The sequence below is a fragment of the Sminthopsis crassicaudata genome, chromosome 2 (assembly GCF_048593235.1).
Source record: "Sminthopsis crassicaudata isolate SCR6 chromosome 2, ASM4859323v1, whole genome shotgun sequence".
In the NCBI taxonomy this organism is placed as follows: Eukaryota; Metazoa; Chordata; class Mammalia; order Dasyuromorphia; family Dasyuridae; genus Sminthopsis; species Sminthopsis crassicaudata.
The window spans coordinates 522,131,913-522,152,020 of NC_133618.1; the positions used below are offsets into that span (position 1 = coordinate 522,131,913).

The 20,108-nt window shown below is 44.0% G+C and overlaps 1 protein-coding gene across 6 annotated transcripts in view; it reads right to left on the minus strand.

Moving 5' to 3' along the window:
• USP50 (ubiquitin specific peptidase 50) overlaps positions 1-20,108 on the minus strand; it is a 39,337-nt gene that overhangs the window by 5,500 nt on the left and 13,729 nt on the right. For 2 of the 6 annotated variants that reach the window (XM_074294489.1, XM_074294490.1), the window contains 4 exons: positions 12,659-12,862; positions 9,937-10,131; positions 9,391-9,586; positions 1,268-1,477 (listed from right to left, as the gene is read on the minus strand). In XM_074294489.1, the coding sequence (XP_074150590.1) occupies positions 1,268-1,477; positions 9,391-9,586; positions 9,937-10,131; positions 12,659-12,684 (627 nt within the window). In that variant the 5' untranslated portion in view covers positions 12,685-12,862. The remainder of the gene's footprint in view (positions 1-1,267; positions 1,478-9,390; positions 9,587-9,936; positions 10,132-12,658; positions 12,863-20,108) is intronic. The other 4 variants (XM_074294487.1, XM_074294488.1, XM_074294491.1 and 1 more) reach the window with 2 other exon arrangements.

A 20,108-nucleotide genomic window follows, 5' to 3' on the forward strand; every position in this document is an offset into this window, starting at 1 on the left:
AATCATATCATGTTATCATTGCTTGAAAAAAATGGAATGCTTAACCTAGAAAAGATACTTTAGTGAGGGTATGATAAGAGTCTAAATATTTGAAGAATTTGTGTTTAAACACAAAGATCAAAATAAGGTTTAGTTGAAGTTAGTTACAGAAAGACTAGTTTCAGTTGAATAAGAGTAATTCCAAACCATTAAATCCATTTTAAAATGTAATCACATTCTTTGGAAAGTAAGTTCTGTCATTGGGATTCTTCAATTAGGATGACATAATACAGAGAGAAGAAATTCTGATAATTCTGTTTCTAAAGCATTATTTGGTAAGTATATATTGTTAAAACTGAAGTTAGATATTAGAAACAAGGTTATTTGCTTCTAATGGTCCTATGACATCTTGGAGGGAGGAGAAAAAAAAAAAATTTAAACCAGCAGCTATCCTGATGAAGTAGTCAAAGGTTCAGCTTGCCTAGTTCCTGGGCCTAACTTTGAGATCTGGGTTCATGGCGGGGTTGGGGAATTAAGGAGGAGGAGGAGGAAACACTAATGACCTCTACTGTAGCAGACTGCAGTCCAGTGAGCATCAAACTCCAATATGTCTCTCTGGATTTTCTCTGATTTGGGGGATGAAGCTGAGCAGAGTGTGCACATTTTGCTTATAATTTGTTTCAGCATCAGCAATTTGTGCTTCACTGCTACTACTGACTGTGACAGATGACATGGTTGGTCATCTCATTACCAAAATAAGTACATGAATGCACAGAGCAGCATCTCCAACATAGAATGCCTGTGATTGAGAGAGCATGAGGACAATTCTAAATTGGATTATGAAGGGTCCATCCCAGCAGTGGCCAGTGGTTTGACTCTGCCAATAGTGCTGACATAAAAGGAAGTGAACACGGAGCCTTATAACAGTGTGCCTCCCAAGAGTGCCCCTTTCTTGTCAAGGACCAGAAATGCTCTTGAGAATTCCCCCTATTTATTAGCACTTGGAATAAAGCCCCTTTGAATGTTTAGGAAAAACCTTTATTCCAGCTAGGGTATTGGAAAATGGCTTCTTGAATGCCTTGATGATTAGAAGAAATATTTTTAACCATTTTAGTAGCAAGAATATCATTCATCAAAGATTCTTGCACTAGCACCTTATTTGCCATCACTCTCTATCCTCATTATGTCATAGTATACTTTAGTCTATATGTCCATTAACATAGAGGCCTGTGAGCATCCTGCTTTGTGATGGCGCAGAAGCCCCAGCCTGGAGGTGTGGACTGCTCACCTGAAGGGAACATTCACATTCTGATGGGATGGGGAGAGAGAGGACAGTGAAGACTTCATTTTTGTAGGTACAGTTCTCACACTTCAAGCACACGATGTCATAATTAAGCTGTCCTTCAAAAAGCCGAGTGATGATCGAGGACTCGCTGGAAGCCACCTTCCTGTAGCATTTTGTACTAAGTCCATTCTCCTGTGTTTTTTTTCGGCGGTACTATAGGAATCCCCCCCCAAAAAAAGGAAAAAAAGTTAGTAATTGGTAATAAAACAAAACTTTTCATAAATTGGATTAATTTGCTGTCAACATAATAGAAACCTCTCTATTTTGATTTCTGACAGTGATCAAGTTAGTTTTTTTCTTTTAGAAGATATTCTTCATGAGCTTATGTGTGTTTTTTGAGCCATAATTATCTCCATTTGAAATTCGTCATCATTGGTTAAGGAGGAGAAGACTCCCAGATCCTGAGATGAAAGAAAGATTATAAGCAGCAGCTACATGGTACAATGGATAGAGCAGGAGTCCTAGATTCAGAAAGAACCAAATTTAAATATGGCCTCAGACACCTGGCTGTGTGACCCTGGATAAATCATATAGTCTCTATGCCTCAGTTTCCTCAACTGTAAAGAGGGATCAAAAAAATAAATCTTCAAAGTTTATGTCATATGTCTTTCATCAGGATTGGAACCCTACTACTTATTGTGGGTTGTATATGTTTTTCTGCTAATGAAGCATATTCTCAATATTTGGACAAATCTATTTAGCAAGAATACAAAGCATTCTCCCCTTGTTCGCAAACTTCATAAATAGCAGTTCTAAACTGATTTGTACAGCATACTTACAAAATATAGACTAGAGAAATGGCTCATCAATTATTGCATGTCATATATATATATATATGTCTGTGTGCTGTGTCTGTGTAATTATATGTATATTTTCTATCATATGAATATAGTATTGACTTGGATAGTGGAAAGAGTCCAGAATCTTTCCAAAGTAGACTGGAATCTTATATTGCTGGTAAAACTAATATACTAGCATTTATGTTAGTAAAAACAATGGGAACAGCATTATCTATTGCCTGCTGACATCTATCTGCATGTTTATTTGGGTCTCTCAAATTTCTTAGTCACCAGATTCCATCCTTAACATCCCTGTTTCTGTTGAAGGAATTACCTTTTTATTTAGGCAAATTTTATTTGCCTAGATTCACAGCTTTGAAGTCATCCTTGACTGGATCTCCCTCACACAGATAATATTAAATCAGTTGTTAAATCTTGACTATTAGAACTCAAATGTCTCCTACCTCTCCCTGCTGCTCTCCATCTCAGCCATTTCTCAAGCTCAGGCTCTCTTCATGTCCTACTTGAACTTCTGCCAAAATTCTTCCTTGGTCCATCTGCCTCCATTCTCTCCCCCATTCCAATCTATCTCCTGTGCAGATGACATAGCCCTGACCATGTCTCATTCCTGCTCAAGAAGTTTTCATTGAAACCCCTTTGCTTCAACTATGCAAACTCCTGTTTGACACAAGGTTTTTCCCTCTTAATAATCTGACTCTCAATATTTCTTTCCAAACCGATTTACTATTACCCTCTCTTACACACACACACACACACACACACACACACACACACACACACATAATTCCAGACAAACCAGCCTGTTTCTTTTCTCTGTGTGTGTGCACTTCATCTCCTGTTTCCTTGCACAGGCAACTTCCTTTTCAGGAATTCTCACTTTACTTCTTGGGATCTCTGGCTCCTCTTAAGCACTGCCTCCTCCATGAAACACTTATGAAAAGCTGGCTTTCTTTGCCCAGAAATTATATATCCTTCCCCTACTGATCTGCATGCCAGGTTCTCATCAGCAAAATTTCAGTTTTCTGAGGCCACTTTGGTCTCTGTATCCCCAGGGCATAGTAGATGGTATATGGTAGTCATTTAATAAAGTCTTATTCAACAGAAGTGATTTACTCTATCCCTATAGTAAAAAAACAATCCACAGGACAGAAGTCCAAATAAGTTGAGATCCCTGTCTAATGCTTTATATAAGGAGCTGGTGACCCAAGCCTCTGTCTTTGAGGCCAAATCAGAGGATGAGTGGGAATGGAGAAATGGATTATTTCTTCCCCAAACAGGCCCTTGTGGCCCTGTTGCCACAACTCTGGGACCCCCGCCATTGTCATTAGTGCCAGAGATTGCGAACCCTATGTGCTGCCCCAGGCACACAAAATGTGGTCTGTACACAGGGCCTACAGCATTCGTAAGTAGATTGGCAACAAGCTGGTGCCTTGACTAGAGAGCTGCTCTTGTGGTCTGGACAACATGAGTTCAAAGTTGTGCCTCAAAGTAGCCGTGTGGTCCTCAGTAAATCACTACTGTCTTGTCATCCATAGAAGGATGGTATCAGCATGTGTGTCATAGCGTTATTATAAGGATCAAATATCATGGAAAGTGCTTTGATTAAAAGGATTTTATAAGTATGTCAAGGCAGTAGTAGGTGGACAGGCTGATCACTGAAGATCAGGGATGGCTTCAAGGTGAAAATGTCTTTTATGGATAACTTTTAAGACAATTCAAATAGAATCACCTCAGTAGTAGGAAAGATTGGGTCCTTGTGTCACAGTTCCTCCCCAAAGAGCAAGAATATGACAATTTGCAGGTAGGGGTATGTGATAAAGAACAGATAATTCACAATTCTGAAGACTTAGTAGTGCTTCCTACCCCACCAGAGCTTCCCCCAACATCGATTGATAAATAGGGCTGAAAACAATGGGATTTGTTGACCAAGTCACCATAACTTTCAGCAGTTCCCTCATTTGGTGCTATATGGAAGTGACTGCAAAACAAAACAAAATCTATGTGAAACACATTCAATCTCAGATCACAACCCTTATCCCAAGTGTCATCATCTTAATCTCTGCTGCCAATTGTGCCAAATTAATATTCATAAACTGTCTTAAACTCACAATAGAGAAAAAGTGTCACATCATAATTCATGTTTCCATCAATTGCATAAAGTTGAATATACTTGGTTATAATCTTATATAGTCCCCAAGGAGATAAGCCTTGGTGAATAGGCCCTATATATAAATGTTAAGAGTTACAATTACTAGTAGCTATGTGTTCATGTAGGAGATTAAATCCTTAAAGTATCTTCTACCCTTAAAAGGGAATCTAGCAAAAGGGAAAGTTTTAAGGAAACAATATAAGAAAAATTATATCAACAAAATAATTCTAATGGAATATAAAGACCTTGAGCATGTAATCACAAATTCTAGAAATTGGATTTAGAATTTTACATATAAAGTTGTGTGGATACTCTAAAATGATAATAGCAACTGATATGGAATATTATTGTTGTGTAAGAAATGACCAGCAGGATGATTTCAGAGAGGCCTGGAGAGACTTACATGAACTGATGACAAGTGAAATGAGCAGGACCAGATCATCGTTATACATTTCAAAAATAATACTATATGATGATCAATTCTGATGGACGTGGCTCTCTTCAACAATGAGAGGATCCAAATCAGTTCCATCTGTTCAATAATGAAGAGAACTAGCTACACCCAGCGAAAGAACTCTGGGAAATGAGTGTGAACCACAAGAACCACAATATAGCATTTTACTCCCTCTATTTTTGTCCGCTTGCATTTTTGATTTCCTTCTCAGGTTATTTTTACTTTATGTCTAAGTCCGATTTCTCTTGTGCAGCAAAATAACTTTATGGATATGTAAACATATATTATATTTAACATATACTTTAACATATTTAACATGTATGGGTCTACCTGCCATCGAGGGGAGGGGTGGGGGAAGGAAGGAAAAAAGTTAGAACTGAAGATTTTTTGAAGGGTCAATGCTGAAAAATTACCCATGCATATATCTTGTAAATAAAAATTTAAAAAAAAGAAATAGCAACTGAAAAGTTCTAAAGTTTCAAGTGAATTATGGGATTCTAAATTTGATTTTCTTATGGTTCTACTGTTGATGTGACTAGAATCAGGAGAGCACATTGTATGCTCATTTTAGAGAGGAGATATACATATCAGCAAAGTTGCCAAGAAAACCCAGTAAATGTAAATACCATGAAACAAAAAACAAAACAATTCAATAATGATCATCATTATCAAATAACAGCAAGTCTCATGGTAACCCAATCCCAATGTTCAATTAATCATCCCATTTCATCTTCAGGGCCAAATATTTCATGCATTTGTTCTGGAAACATCTTCCCTTGGACAATTCAAAATAGGTCTCTGGCTGAGACAGCTCTGGAGTAGTTTCTTTCCAATGGATTTACTTCTCTGGCTCCAAATCATGTGCAGTATGCTAAGTGATCCTAAAAATTTTTTTTGTAAAATGGATCTGAATACATTTAGTACACTCTCCTAAATATGCTTTTTTTAATACCTAGGTCCTGTGGTGAAAACCAACTCAAGCCTCATGATTCTTGTCCCATTAATTTTTTTTTTTTTATAGCTTTTTATTTACAAGATATGTGCACGGGTAATTTTACAGCATTGACAATTGCCAAGCCTTTTGTTCCAATTTTTCCCCTCCTTCCTCCCACCTCCCCTAGATGGCAGGTTGGACCAATACATGTTAAATATGCTAAAGTATAAATTAAATACAATATATGTATACATGTTCAAACAGTTGTCTTGCTGTACAAAAAGAATCAGACTTTGAAATAGTGTATAATTAGCCTGTGAAGGAAATCAAAAATGCACGCCTTGTCCCATTAAATGGAGAGCCATAAGAACATCAAATTTAGGAACCCATAATTCACTTGAAACTTTAGAAAACTTCAGTTGCAATTTCTAATAGTATCAATTCAACTTTATATGTAAAATTCTAAACCGAATTTCCAGACCTTATTGATCATTACATGCTCAGGGCCTTTATATTCCCTTAGAAAAAATTTTGACATAAATTACCTCATATTATTGCTTTTTTTAAAAAACTTTCCACTCCAGCTAAATTCCCTTTTAGATGGATACTTCATTTAAATTATACATCAGTATAACTAAAGTTATAATTCATCTAAGTAGATGATACTTCAAGGATCTAATACTGTATGTGAAGACATAGTATTTGTGGCAAATTAATGTTTTTTCATTCCTACGTTGAATATTACACAAATGAATTTGTTTTAAAATGCTTAACAACAACAAAAGACTTGTGATGGAGATGTGTAAATAATTACATGCTTTGCAAATCTTAAAGCACACTATATAAAGCCAAGCTTTTATGACCAGTAGTAATAATAGATTTATGATGGATGGTTGATTGATGGATAATAATTAGATGATGTCATTATAATGGAATAATATTGTTTTTATAAGAAATGATGAGCAGGATGCTTTTAGAAAAACATGGAGAGCCTTCCATGAGCTCATGCAAAGTGAAATTTATTGTGTACAAAGTAGTAGCAATATTGTGGAATGATCAGTTGTGAACAACTTTGCTATTCTCAGCAATACAATGATCCAAGACTACTCTGTAAGATGAAAATGATGAAAAATGCTATCCATACCCAGAGAAAGAATAGATTGTATTCTGAATACAGATTGAAGCATACTTAAAAAAAAAAACTTTATTTTTCTTGTATTTTGGGGGGGAAGATCTATATTTTCTTTTGCAACATGACCCTTCTGGAAATATTTTGCATAACTTTGTATGTTACTTCTCAAAATGGGGTGTGGGGAGAGAATCTGGATCTTAGTTTTAAAAACATAAAAACATAAAAATCATTAAAAATTGTTTTACATGTAATTGTGAAAAATAAGATATTAAATAAAAAAATAATTATATGATGACCCAAATTAGATGTTGTACAGGCAGAATTTAAGGCAAAGGCAGTATGTGTGTGTTACCTGGTTATCAAAGAATTATAGTGTTCTTTGATAAAAACAATTTTTCTTTGATTCAAAAGGTAATTTCATTCTTCTTGTGAAAGAGAAAAGAATTATCTTGATCCTCATTTATGAAATCTGGCCTACAGGGTTTTAATGATGGATATACTGAATGTAGCCTCTCCAAGCCTCCATAGGCTACCCTATGTTTGTTTGCAACCATGATATAGGAGCAATAATGTTTATAGGATTATAATGTCCAGTACATCTCACATCTAATAGAGCCAATTAACAGCAGGCCTATAGATACTTCTTATCCCTTGGTTTTGTTGCTACAAGCACCCCTACTGCACTAATCTTTGCCTACCGTTTGGCTTTCCCAACAAGTGAAAGGAGATAATATTAGGAAGATGGATAGATGAGGGCCTGAAGGGCCAAGTGAAAAAATTCATTTAAAAAAAAAAAAAGTGGCACACTGAAAATACTTTGTTCAGGAACTTCTTATTCCAGTGTAAAATGGAACTGAGAATGAAAAGTTGAGAATTATTAATAGTTATGGTTTGAAATGCTATAAGCTACATTATCCCTGTATCTTAAGATCCAAGTCTAGCAGAGTTTCAAGAGGCGGCTTTCATGATGTCAGGATTTCAGACTAATATTGAAAACCACAGATCTGATGAATAAATTTCAGATTTTAAATTAAACATCTTAAAACACATTTTTGTTCTAATTCAATGCAAACTTTATGTTTGGGGTGTAAACAGAATAAGTAGAAGCACATTTTATGTTTTACTTTAAAAATGATTCGATGACCAAAAATATTCCATCAAGCCACTTAAAATACTGTTTTATTTGTAAGCCTCTTTAGGCTCTAGTTGTAAAAACTGCAAGAATAATTAGAAATAATCTAATGTCATTTTATAGACGAGGAAACTGAGGCCTAGAGAGGGTCTCTGACCTAGTGACAAAACGAATCGGACTTAGTTGAGAATGCTGTACCATAAGACTTGTTTTACCAACAAAATGTAGTTTCCATATGCATATAAAAAAAAAAAAAAAAAGGAAAAATCAAACTCATGCAATGCTCTCTTGCAAAAAACTTTGGTTGCCTTTGCAGCCTCACTCAAATTCCTATTCCAGTGGGAGGAGCATCTGCCTGCTCTTTAGAAGCCTCTGGGGGCTTTCCCTTTTCCCTCTTCTTTTGGTTTCCGAAAAGAAGCCTAAGCTCTTGAAGGCAGAGGTGCTATTCCCATTCTCCCCCCTCCTTCCACCTTCCATCTCCTTTTCCAGAGGGCCAAGAGAAGGATCCTGCCAGGCAACTGTGGATGCTAAAGTAAAACTGACCCCAGTGAGGAAAAAACAACTCATTAATGGGCCATTAATGAAATGACAAGGCAGAGAGCTCAGATTTAGAGTGTAAGCTTCCAGAGGCCAGGAACGAGTTCATTTTCTTTGGGTATCCCTGCAGTAGCTGACACAGTGATCAGCATACAGTAGCTGCTTAATAAAATCTTGGTTGTTGAAGAAAAGAAGAAACATGGGCTGTAGAAGAAAGCACTTTTAGGGCTATAATGAATCGAGGTAATGATCCTCCCCGCCCCCCAACACAAACAAGTACCCGGGATTTCTGGGACAAGACCTCGAATTGGAAGAGCTGAAACGATCTACCAATGCTTATTGGCCGCGGAGCAGAGGCCCAGGAAGTGAGAGAAAGGTGGATTGCGATGGCGGGAGTGAATGGGGTTCCCAAGGAAGAGCTGGACAGATGTCAAAGGAGAACAACTGTCATTGGCCTCTGTATCCCTGGCACTTGGGAAGCGAGTGTACACCATATTCTAGGCATAATACATAGTGTACCTGGCACACAGTAGGTACGGCTAAACGGTCACTGACTAACTCAGCCCTTAAAACTCGCTTTCCACCTGTGCAGCTGGGTTCCCCTATGAGGCTTTGGGAGGACAAGGATACAGGAGGAGGGGCTGGGGTACTTTGTCACTCTCCCGAGCTCATCATTCTAGGTTAAAGTGCTCTTTGGAAGCCTTGGCCCTCACTGCAAAACTGCAGGAAGTAAAGGGAATACTTCTAGGCTCAGGCTAACATGGGCTGGCACCCGCATGGACCAGAGTGAGTCCTTGAGGCTGGTGAACCTGGGTTCGGGTTCTGGTTCTGGGGGAAGAGTCCCCACTGCCGCTAAAACGGGGAAACCTTTTAGAGGCCCAGTGTACCGAGTCTAGTTCAGTGTCCGTGATCGCCGGGCGCCACTGACCTTCTTCAAAGCCTCATGAAGTTCGTTCAGGACATAAATCAGGAACTCCTGAGCATCTTGCTGGGTCCTCTTCAGAAATGCTGGGTAGATTTTTCCGATGGCTGCCCGAAACACTTCTGGCGAGACGCAGTCTGAGTCTCCGAGCCACATGTCTGTCATCAGATACGCGAAAGCAGTGGCCGCTTCACCAGAGTCCCTGCCAAGGAGAGCACAACGGGGGGCAGGGGGGAAGGGGGGGCGGAGCGTCAGGAGCATTTTAAAGAGGAAAGAACTGAGGGTTCGATTAAAACTTTAGTTCAATTTGTTCCATGAGAAAGCTCCACCTTCTCTAGGCTTCCACACTTAATCCCACTGACCGAGCACGAAAAACAAAGCCCCCCTGTTACAAAACACGTGGGGTCGTCGAGCCGATCCCCGCAGTGTCGGGGGCAGAATACCCGTGCGCGCGCGGGAACAAATATATACCCTGTGCGCGCGCGCAGATATACCCGTGCGCGTGCTCGTATCCCAGACACACGCTCCTGCGGAAACGCGCGGCAGACTTACTTTTGAAGAGCAGTGATGTACTTTCCAGAAAGGAAGTATTCCACCAGGGGCGTGATACTGCAGAGGCATTGCAAGATGGCGTTCATGTAGCATGTGTTGCCCAGATTACGGAGACCCGTCACGCCTTGGGAGTGTTGTTGAGCCATGCTAGACTCTTTGACAGAGCTGGTGTCACTATAATCTGTACATTCTGTGCTGTGTTTGTGCCACAGGGAAAGAAAGAGATTATTTTGAGGGGCAGGATGGGCGCCATTCAGCTCTACTGAAGGAACTCTATCAAGTCCCTGTCAAACAGGCGAGGCCTTTACACATTAAAAAGGAACCGTCCCTGCGCTCAAAGGAGCTTCTACCAGAGGGAGAGCGTGCAAGCAGAGGCGGCGGCGGCGAGGAGGCCTGAAGGGAGGCAGAGGCGGGAGAGCTCGCGCCACGGGCTGAGGGCTCCTGCCGCAGGCCGCGGGCTCATTCCTAAGCTTAGAGAAAGCGCCGCAGCGACCAGCGCCAATGAACGGGCTCTCCCCAGCAAGGGGGTGATGCGGCAGTCCCGATGGTCTTGTGAGGAAGAGCCCCCCACCCGGAGAGCGCGCGGGGCCAATGTTGAAAAATTATCCAGACATGTGTTGTGAAAATAAAAAGCTTTAAAAAGAAAAAAAGTGTCTATCTCGCTGCCAGAATGTGAAGGGAGGTAGACATAAGGAACCAGAGCAAGGTTTCTGGCTCCTCAAATCCGAGGAGGACGAGAGAGAGAACCGGGAAGTGAAGTGGGGGGAAAAGGCTAACTCAGATCTTCCGGGGCAGACTTGAGTCAGGACCAGCAGCCTGCTTTGTCTCCATGTACAAGAGCCCCAATTAGCAAGAGGAACCAAAGCCGGGCAAGAAAGATCTTTTAAAATTAGAACAAAAGGTTTGGCCGCTGTCACTGTTGTAAAATTACCCACGCCTAGATCTGGTAAATAAAAACTATTTAAAAAAAAAAGAAAGATGGTTTAATCTCAACATGGAGGGAGATTCTGGACCCGGGGCTCAGAACGGCTCCGAGCCTCATTTCTGATTTTCTGTTGTGATTTTCTCCTCCAGCCCCCATGCTGCCCTTCCCCTTTGAAGCTTAACTACAAGGGTTTGAAAAATATCCATTTTTGAATAGGTACTTTCAGGGGAGATGGGTCCAAGCCTGTAAGTTCTTTCGAGACAGCTCTCCAGGCCAGCCCGGGACTTTGGGGGTCCCCCTCCCCAACCTCACCATTTGGTGCCCGGTGCAGGCCTTCCTTGGCTTGACTCCCTCCTTGTCAACAAGCCTCCCATTTTTCTCCCACAGTCCTATAGCGGGACCCCCCAAGCCGCTGAGGGACGGCTTGTCTAGGTGGTCGGGAGCTCCACACTCAGCAAGGTTTCCTGCATTGGGGACGTCCAACCTGGGAAATTCTTGCAATTTTGGGGAACCTTCCTGGGGAACCTTCGCTACCCTTTCACCTTCTCTGGGATGCCAGAGAAGATGGAAGTGCTATGGGATAGCTTTTGGCAAAATTTCACAGCTTTTAAAGATGGGGCAGTCCTCTTTCATGTTATTCTGTGTGTGTCTATGTCTGCATCTCTGTGTAGAATGTCTGTGTCGTGTTTGTTCTGTGAACCAGACTAAAATTGCAAAAAAAAAAAAAAAAAAAATTCCTGAAACATCTCAGTTGTGGGGATGGCTCGCAAGATCAATATAGCCCAAGTTTTTGTTTGCTAACTCTTCTTATTTCAGAACTTTAGGGAAATTCAAATTCTGCCTCACCTGCAGAAATGGGGGAAGCAAAGCCGTGGGGACCCCACACAACCTTGCCAAACACCTCCCAACCAGTTGTGGGGCAGGAGGCTCAGGCTCCATTGTCAGCATTCTGGGAGCCCTGGCACCTGAAATCAAAGGGAGTCCTTGCGCTAGTCACCCCAGCTTCCAGCAGGCTCTGTCCAGGAACTGCCTGGGAAGAATTCCAATAAGCCTGGCAGCCCCCAGACAGCCAGTCTCTGCATTTGGTAAGACCACCGCCATTGTCTGTCTCAATTATGGCTATATATTAGCTATGAAATTTATGGCAAAATATTTTATCTCTGCCCATTGTTCTAATTTGTCAAGAGAAATACTCAATGTTATGAATCACTTAGCACAAAACATGCTATATGAATGTTAACTGCTTTATTGTATATGATTCCTTCCTATTTGATAACTTTATGGGTTTTTTTAATGTGGCCAACAGATAAATGATGTTTATGTGTGTGTAAAGTAGATAGGATCATAAAAGCAATTTTAAAGGAAAGCCCACTAAAAGGATCTATTTGCACTGACAGTGCAAAAAAAAAGAGTTTTGTAACTTTGTGAAAACAGAAAAGCAGTCTGCTACTACTTTAAAAACTCTAGTTATTTAGAATCAGACTTCTGAAGGTACTGTCAGTAAAAACTGGCACCAGAGCCCTTTTCCTGGCTCACAAAAAAAAAAAAAAAAATGAATTGCATAGATTGGAAAACAACAAAATTGCAATTCAGTTTATCTAGACTCATTAACTAAAGTCAATTTAAAAATCTATTCTATTGCAATTTTAAGAATTGTCTTATTTTCTCCCTAAAAACAAAAGGGAAACTTATTTAAGGGAATAGAAACTACAGCTAAATTTGGCTATTAGGAAAATTCTAAAATTATTAACTAAGTTACTTGGAGTTATTTCATCATGATAAGCCTTATCAGTTTACCTCCAAGTATGAGGTGTGAACTCCATTTCCTCTTCTCAGAGTGGGGGGAGGTATCAAACAGCACAGCCCACGAAAGCACTAAGAATGTTTGGGGTGGGCAATTTAGCAAGCTCAGCCCCTTCCTGGGGTCTCTGTCAACTCCACTTAATTTGTAAGCTTGCCAGTTTTCTTGAAACCATCAGGGTAAGCAAGATCATCAGCCATCTGAGAAATAAGCCTGTTTAGGATTTATAGCTTCTGAACAAGGTATGCGTTTAACTAAGAGTCTATAAGCCGTATAATGATTGATCTTTTGCACCAGGATAAGTTTAAACATAAAAAATATAACAAAATCTCTTATCGGTTTAAGTCCTGGTAAACTTTTAAAATAATGTATCTAGTCCTAAGCTGCCATTAGCGCAATTTGCTATTAGAGATAAAAATCACTTGGGAGTATAATGATATTCTTTTTGAGTTCCAAATTTGATTGCCTGATCATTAAGTCAATAGGCCACCCTTAGAGAGAAAAAGCTGCAGAAGTTAGCCTTGGGTCCTCAAACTTCCCAAACTCAGCTGTTAGAAACTGCTTTTGGAGTCTTTAATAATAGGGACCAAAACCGCTGCAGAGGAGCAGACAGCAGGGCCAGAGCAATAGGCTCAATTTTTAGCTGCTGCCATAGCCAGGAACCATGGAGGTTCATCTCAGCCAGTACCACTGGGCTCACAACTGGCCTCGGAGGGAACTCCAGGCCCTTGCCCCAAGTGCAAGGGAAAAACTGCTCCTCCCCCAATGCCCTGTCCTCTGGCAGGCTCCCCCTTACTCCATCACAATGACTGAACCCAGAGTGTCTGTGGATGTGGCAAGTACATGGCCAGTTTTGTCTTGTTCTGGCACTCTGGTCTGACCTCCCTCCCCCCAGAGAGTAATGGGAATTAGGGAAACTCAAGAACTATAGGGACCACCCCCCATTTGCCCCAACAGTTTGGTGGCCTGTTATTTAAACATTCCTTTCTTATTCCCTCAGTCCTGCTCCCTATTGGGGCGTAATTTAATGGTGAAGTTGAGGACCCAGTTGTCCCTTCTCAGACCTCTGGGAGAACTCTCTCTCAAAGCCCTCCTAGATCCCCTCTGTCTGGGACCAAAGACACCGCAGAGGACTTCCTATGGTCTACCTTTGGTGGCCTAATCCCTTAGGTTTAGGATCCCTAATCCTAACCTTACTCAGATCCCCCGGGACACAAGGGTTCTCCCTAATCCTAACCTTAACTCAGATCCCCTGGGACACAAGGGTTCTCCCTAATCCTAACCTTACCCAGATCCCCCAGGACACAAGGGTTCTCCCTAATCCTAACCTTAACTCAGGTCCCTGGGACACAAGGGTTCTCCCTAATCCTAACCTTAACTCAGGTCCCTGGGACACAAGGGTTCTCCCTAATCCTAACCTTAACTCAGATCCCCCGGGACACAAGGGTTCTCCCTAATCCTAACCTTAACTCAGATCCCCCGGGACACAAGGGTTCTCCCTAATCCTAACCTTAACTCAGATCCCCTGGGACACAAGGGTTCTCCCTAATCCTAACCTTACTCAGATCCCCCGGGACACAAGGGTTCTCCCTAATCCTAACCTTACCCAGATCCCCCGGGACACAAGGGTTCTCCCTAATCCTAACCTTACTCAGATCCCCCGGGACACAAGGGTTCTCCCTAATCCTAACCTTAACTCAGGTCCCTGGGACACAAGGGTTCTCCCTAATCCTAACCTTAACTCAGGTCCCCCAGGACACAAGGGTTCTCCCTAATCCTAACCTTACCCAGATCCCCCGGGACACAAGGGTTCTCCCTAATCCTAACCTTAACTCAGATCCCCCAGGACACAAGGGTTCTCCCTAATCCTAACCTTAACTCAGGTCCCTGGGACACAAGGGTTCTCCCTAATCCTAACCTTAACTCAGGTCCCTGGGACACAAGGGTTCTCCCTAATCCTAACCTTAACTCAGGTCCCTGGGACACAAGGGTTCTCCCTAATCCTAACCTTAACTCAGATCCCCCGGGACACAAGGGTTCTCCCTAATCCTAACCTTAACTCAGATCCCCTGGGACACAAGGGTTCTCCCTAATCCTAACCTTACTCAGATCCCCCGGGACACAAGGGTTCTCCCTAATCCTAACCTTACCCAGATCCCCCAGGACACAAGGGTTCTCCCTAATCTTAACCTTAACTCAGATCCCCCGGGACACAAGGGTTCTCCCTAATCCTAACCTTAACTCAGGTCCCTGGGACACAAGGGTTCTCCCTAATCCTAACCTTACCCAGATCCCCCGGGACACAAGGGTTCTCCCTAATCCTAACCTTACTCAGATCCCCCACGGACACAAGGGTTCTCCCTAATCCTAACCTTACCCAGATCCCCCGGGACACAAGGGTTCTCCCTAATCCTAACCTTAACTCAGATCCCCCGGGACACAAGGGTTCTCCCTAATCCTAACCTTAACTCAGATCCCCCGGGACACAAGGGTTCTCCCTAATCCTAACCTTAACTCAGATCCCCTGGGACACAAGGGTTCTCCCTAATCCTAACCTTACTCAGATCCCCCGGGACACAAGGGTTCTCCCTAATCCTAACCTTACCCAGATCCCCCAGGACACAAGGGTTCTCCCTAATCCTAACCTTACTCAGATCCCCCGGGACACAAGGGTTCTCCCTAATCCTAACCTTAACTCAGGTCCCTGGGACACAAGGGTTCTCCCTAATCCTATCCTTACCCAGATCCCCCGGGACACAAGGGTTCTCCCTAATCCTAACCTTACTCAGATCCCCCAGGACACAAGGGTTCTCCCTAATCCTAACCTTACCCAGATCCCCCGGGACACAAGGGTTCTCCCTAATCCTAACCTTAACTCAGGTCCCTGGGACACAAGGGTTCTCCCTAATCCTAACCTTACTCAGATCCCCCGGGACACAAGGGTTCTTCCTAATCCTAACCTTACCCAGATCCCCCGGGACACAAGGGTTCTCCCTAATCCTAACCTTACTCAGATCCCCCGGGACACAAGGGTTCTCCCTAATCCTAACCTTACTCAGATCCCCCGGGACACAAGGGTTCTCCCTAATCCTAACCTTAACTCAGGTCCCTGGGACACAAGGGTTCTCCCTAATCCTAACCTTAACTCAGGTCCCTGGGACACAAGGGTTCTCCCTAATCCTAACCTTAACTCAGGTCCCTGGGACACAAGGGTTCTCCCTAATCCTAACCTTACCCAGATCCCCCGGGACACAAGGGTTCTCCCTAATCCTAACCTTACTCAGATCCCCCGGGACACAAGGGTTCTCCCTTATCCTAACCTTAACTCAGGTCCCCCAGGACACAAGGGTTCTCCCTAATCCTAACCTTACTCAGATCCCCCGGGACACAAGGGTTCTCCCTAATCCTAACCTTACTCAGATCCCCCAGGACACAAGGGTTCTCCCTAATCCTAACCTTAACTCAGGTCCCTGGGACACAAGGGTTCTCCCTAATCCTAACCTTACCCAGATCCCCCGGGACACAAGGGTTCTCCCTAATCCTAACCTTACTCAGATCCCCCACGGACACAAGGGTTCTCCCTAATCCTAACCTTACTCAGATCCCCCGGGACACAAGGGTTCTCCCTAATCCTAACCTTAACTCAGGTCCCTGGGACACAACGGTTCTCCCTAATCCTAACCTTAACTCAGATCCCCCAGGACACAAGGGTTCTCCCTAATCCTAACCTTACTCAGATCCCCCAGGACACAAGGGTTCTCCCTAATCCTAACCTTACTCAGATCCCCCGGGACACAAGGGTTCTCCCTAATCCTAACCTTAACTCAGATCCCCCAGGACACAAGGGTTCTCCCTAATCCTAACCTTAACTCAGGTCCCTGGGACACAAGGGTTCTCCCTAATCCTAACCTTACTCAGATCCCCCGGGACACAAGGGTTCTCCCTAATCCTAACCTTACTCAGATCCCCCAGGACACAAGGGTTCTCCCTAATCCTATCCTTAACTCAGATCCCCCGGGACACAAGGGTTCTCCCTAATCCTAACCTTAACTCAGATCCCCAAGGACACAAGGGTTCTCCCTAATCCTAACCTTAACTCAGATCCCCCGGGACACAAGGGTTCTCCCTAATCCTAACCTTACTCAGATCCCCCGGGACACAAGGGTTCTCCCTAATCCTAACCTTAACTCAGATCCCCCAGGACACAAGGGTTCTCCCTAATCCTAACCTTACTCAGATCCTCCAGGACACAAGGGTTCTCCCTTATCCTAACTTAACTCAGGTCCCTGGGACACAAGGGTTCTCCCTAATCCTAACCTTAACTCAGATCCCCCGGGACACAAGGGTTCTCCCTAATCTTAACCTTAACTCAGGTCCCCAGGACACAAGGGTTCTCCCTAATCCTAACCTTACTCAGATCCCCCGGGACACAAGGGTTCTCCCTAATCCTAACCTTAACTCAGATCCCCCGGGACACAAGGGTTCTCCCTAATCCTAACCTTACTCAGATCCCCTGGGACACAAGGGTTCTCCCTAATCCTAACCTTAACTCAGATCCCCCGGGACACAAGGGTTCTCCCTAATCCTAACCTTAACTCAGGTCCCTGGGACACAAGGGTTCTCCCTAATCCTAACCTTACTCAGATCCCCCAGGACACAAGGGTTCTCCCTAATCCTAACCTTAACTCAGGTCCCTGGGACACAAGGGTTCTCCCTAATCCTAACCTTAACTCAGGTCCCTGGGACACAAGGGTTCTCCCTAATCCTAACCTTACCCAGATCCCCCGGGACACAAGGGTTCTCCCTAATCCTAACCTTACTCAGATCCCCCGGGACACAAGGGTTCTCCCTAATCCTAACCTTACCCAGATCCCCCGGGACACAAGGGTTCTCCCTAATCCTAACCTTACTCAGATCCCCCGGGACACAAGGGTTCTCCCTAATCCTAACCTTAACTCAGGTCCCTGGGACACAAGGGTTCTCCCTAATCCTAACCTTAACTCAGATCCCCCAGGACACAAGGGTTCTCCCTAATCCTAACCTTACTCAGATCCCCCAGGACACAAGGGTTCTCCCTAATCCTAACCTTACTCAGATCCCCCAGGACACAAGGGTTCTCCCTAATCCTAACCTTAACTCAGGTCCCTGGGACACAAGGGTTCTCCCTAATCCTAACCTTAACTCAGGTCCCTGGGACACAAGGGTTCTCCCTAATCCTAACCTTAACTCAGGTCCCTGGGACACAAGGGTTCTCCCTAATCCTAACCTTAACTCAGGTCCCTGGGACACAAGGGTTCTCCCTAATCCTAACCTTACTCAGATCCCCCAGGACACAAGGGTTCTCCCTAATCCTAACCTTACTCAGATCCCCCGGGACACAAGGGTTCTCCCTAATCCTAACCTTACTCAGATCCCCCGGGACACAAGGGTTCTCCCTAATCCTAACCTTACTCAGATCCCCCAGGACACAAGGGTTCTCCCTAATCCTAACCTTACTCAGGTCCCTGGGACACAAGGGTTCTCCCTAATCCTAACCTTAACTCAGGTCCCTGGGACACAAGGGTTCTCCCTAATCCTAACCTTAACTCAGGTCCCTGGGACATAAGGGTTCTCCCTAATCCTAACCTTAACTCAGGTCCCTGGGACACAAGGGTTCTCCCTAATCCTAACCTTACTCAGATCCCCCAGGACACAAGGGTTCTCCCTAATCCTAACCTTAACTCAGGTCCCTGGGACACAAGGGTTCTCCCTAATCCTAACCTTAACTCAGGTCCCTGGGACACAAGGGTTCTCCCTAATCCTAACCTTAACTCAGATCCCCCGGGACACAAGGGTTCTCCCTAATCTTAACCTTAACTCAGGTCCCCAGGACACAAGGGTTCTCCCTAATCCTAACCTTACTCAGATCCCCCGGGACACAAGGGTTCTCCCTAATCCTAACCTTACTCAGATCCCCCGGGACACAAGGGTTCTCCCTAATCCTAACCTTAACTCAGATCCCCCAGGACACAAGGGTTCTCCCTAATCCTAACCTTAACTCAGATCCCCCGGGACACAAGGGTTCTCCCTAATCCTAACCTTAACTCAGATCCCCCAGGACACAAGGGTTCTCCCTAATCCTAACCTTAACTCAGGTCCCTGGGACACAAGGGTTCTCCCTAATCCTAACCTTACTCAGATCCCCCAGGACACAAGGGTTCTCCCTAATCCTAACCTTAACTCAGATCCCCTGGGACACAAGGGTTCTCCCTAATCCTAACCTTACTCAGATCCCCCACGGACACAAGGGTTCTCCCTTATCCTAACTTAACTCAGATCCCCCGGGACACAAGGGTTCTCCCTAATCCTAACCTTAACTCAGATCCCCCGGGACACAAGGGTTCTCCCTAATCCTAACCTTACTCAGATCCCCCAGGACACAAGGGTTCTCCCTAATCCTAACCTTAACTCAGGTCCCTGGGACACAAGGGTTCTCCCTAATCCTAACCTTACTCAGATCCCCCAGGACACAAGGGTTCTCCCTTATCCTAACTTAACTCAGGTCCCTGGGACACAAGGGTTCTCCCTAATCCTAACCTTACTCAGGTCCCTGGGACACAAGGGTTCTCCCTTATCCTAACCTTACTCAGGTCCCTGGGACACAAGGGTTCTCCCTAATCCTAACCTTAACTCAGGTTCCTGGGACACAAGGGTTCTCCCTAATCTTAACCTTAACTCAGGTCCCTGGGACACAAGGGTTCTCCCTAATCCTAACCTTAACTCAGGTCCCTGGGACACAAGGGTTCTCCCTAATCCTAACCTTACTCAGATCCCCCAGGACACAAGGGTTCTCCCTAATCCTAACCTTACTCAGATCCCCCGGGACACAAGGGTTCTCCCTAATCCTAACCTTAACTCAGGTCCCTGGGACACAAGGGTTCTCCCTAATCCTAACCTTAACTCAGGTCCCTGGGACACAAGGGTTCTCCCTAATCCTAACCTTACCCAGATCCCCCGGGACACAAGGGTTCTCCCTAATCCTAACCTTACTCAGATCCCCCGGGACACAAGGGTTCTCCCTAATCCTAACCTTACCCAGATCCCCCGGGACACAAGGGTTCTCCCTAATCCTAACCTTACTCAGATCCCCCGGGACACAAGGGTTCTCCCTAATCCTAACCTTAACTCAGGTCCCTGGGACACAAGGGTTCTCCCTAATCCTAACCTTAACTCAGATCCCCCAGGACACAAGGGTTCTCCCTAATCCTAACCTTACTCAGATCCCCCAGGACACAAGGGTTCTCCCTAATCCTAACCTTACTCAGATCCCCCAGGACACAAGGGTTCTCCCTAATCCTAACCTTAACTCAGGTCCCTGGGACACAAGGGTTCTCCCTAATCCTAACCTTAACTCAGGTCCCTGGGACACAAGGGTTCTCCCTAATCCTAACCTTAACTCAGGTCCCT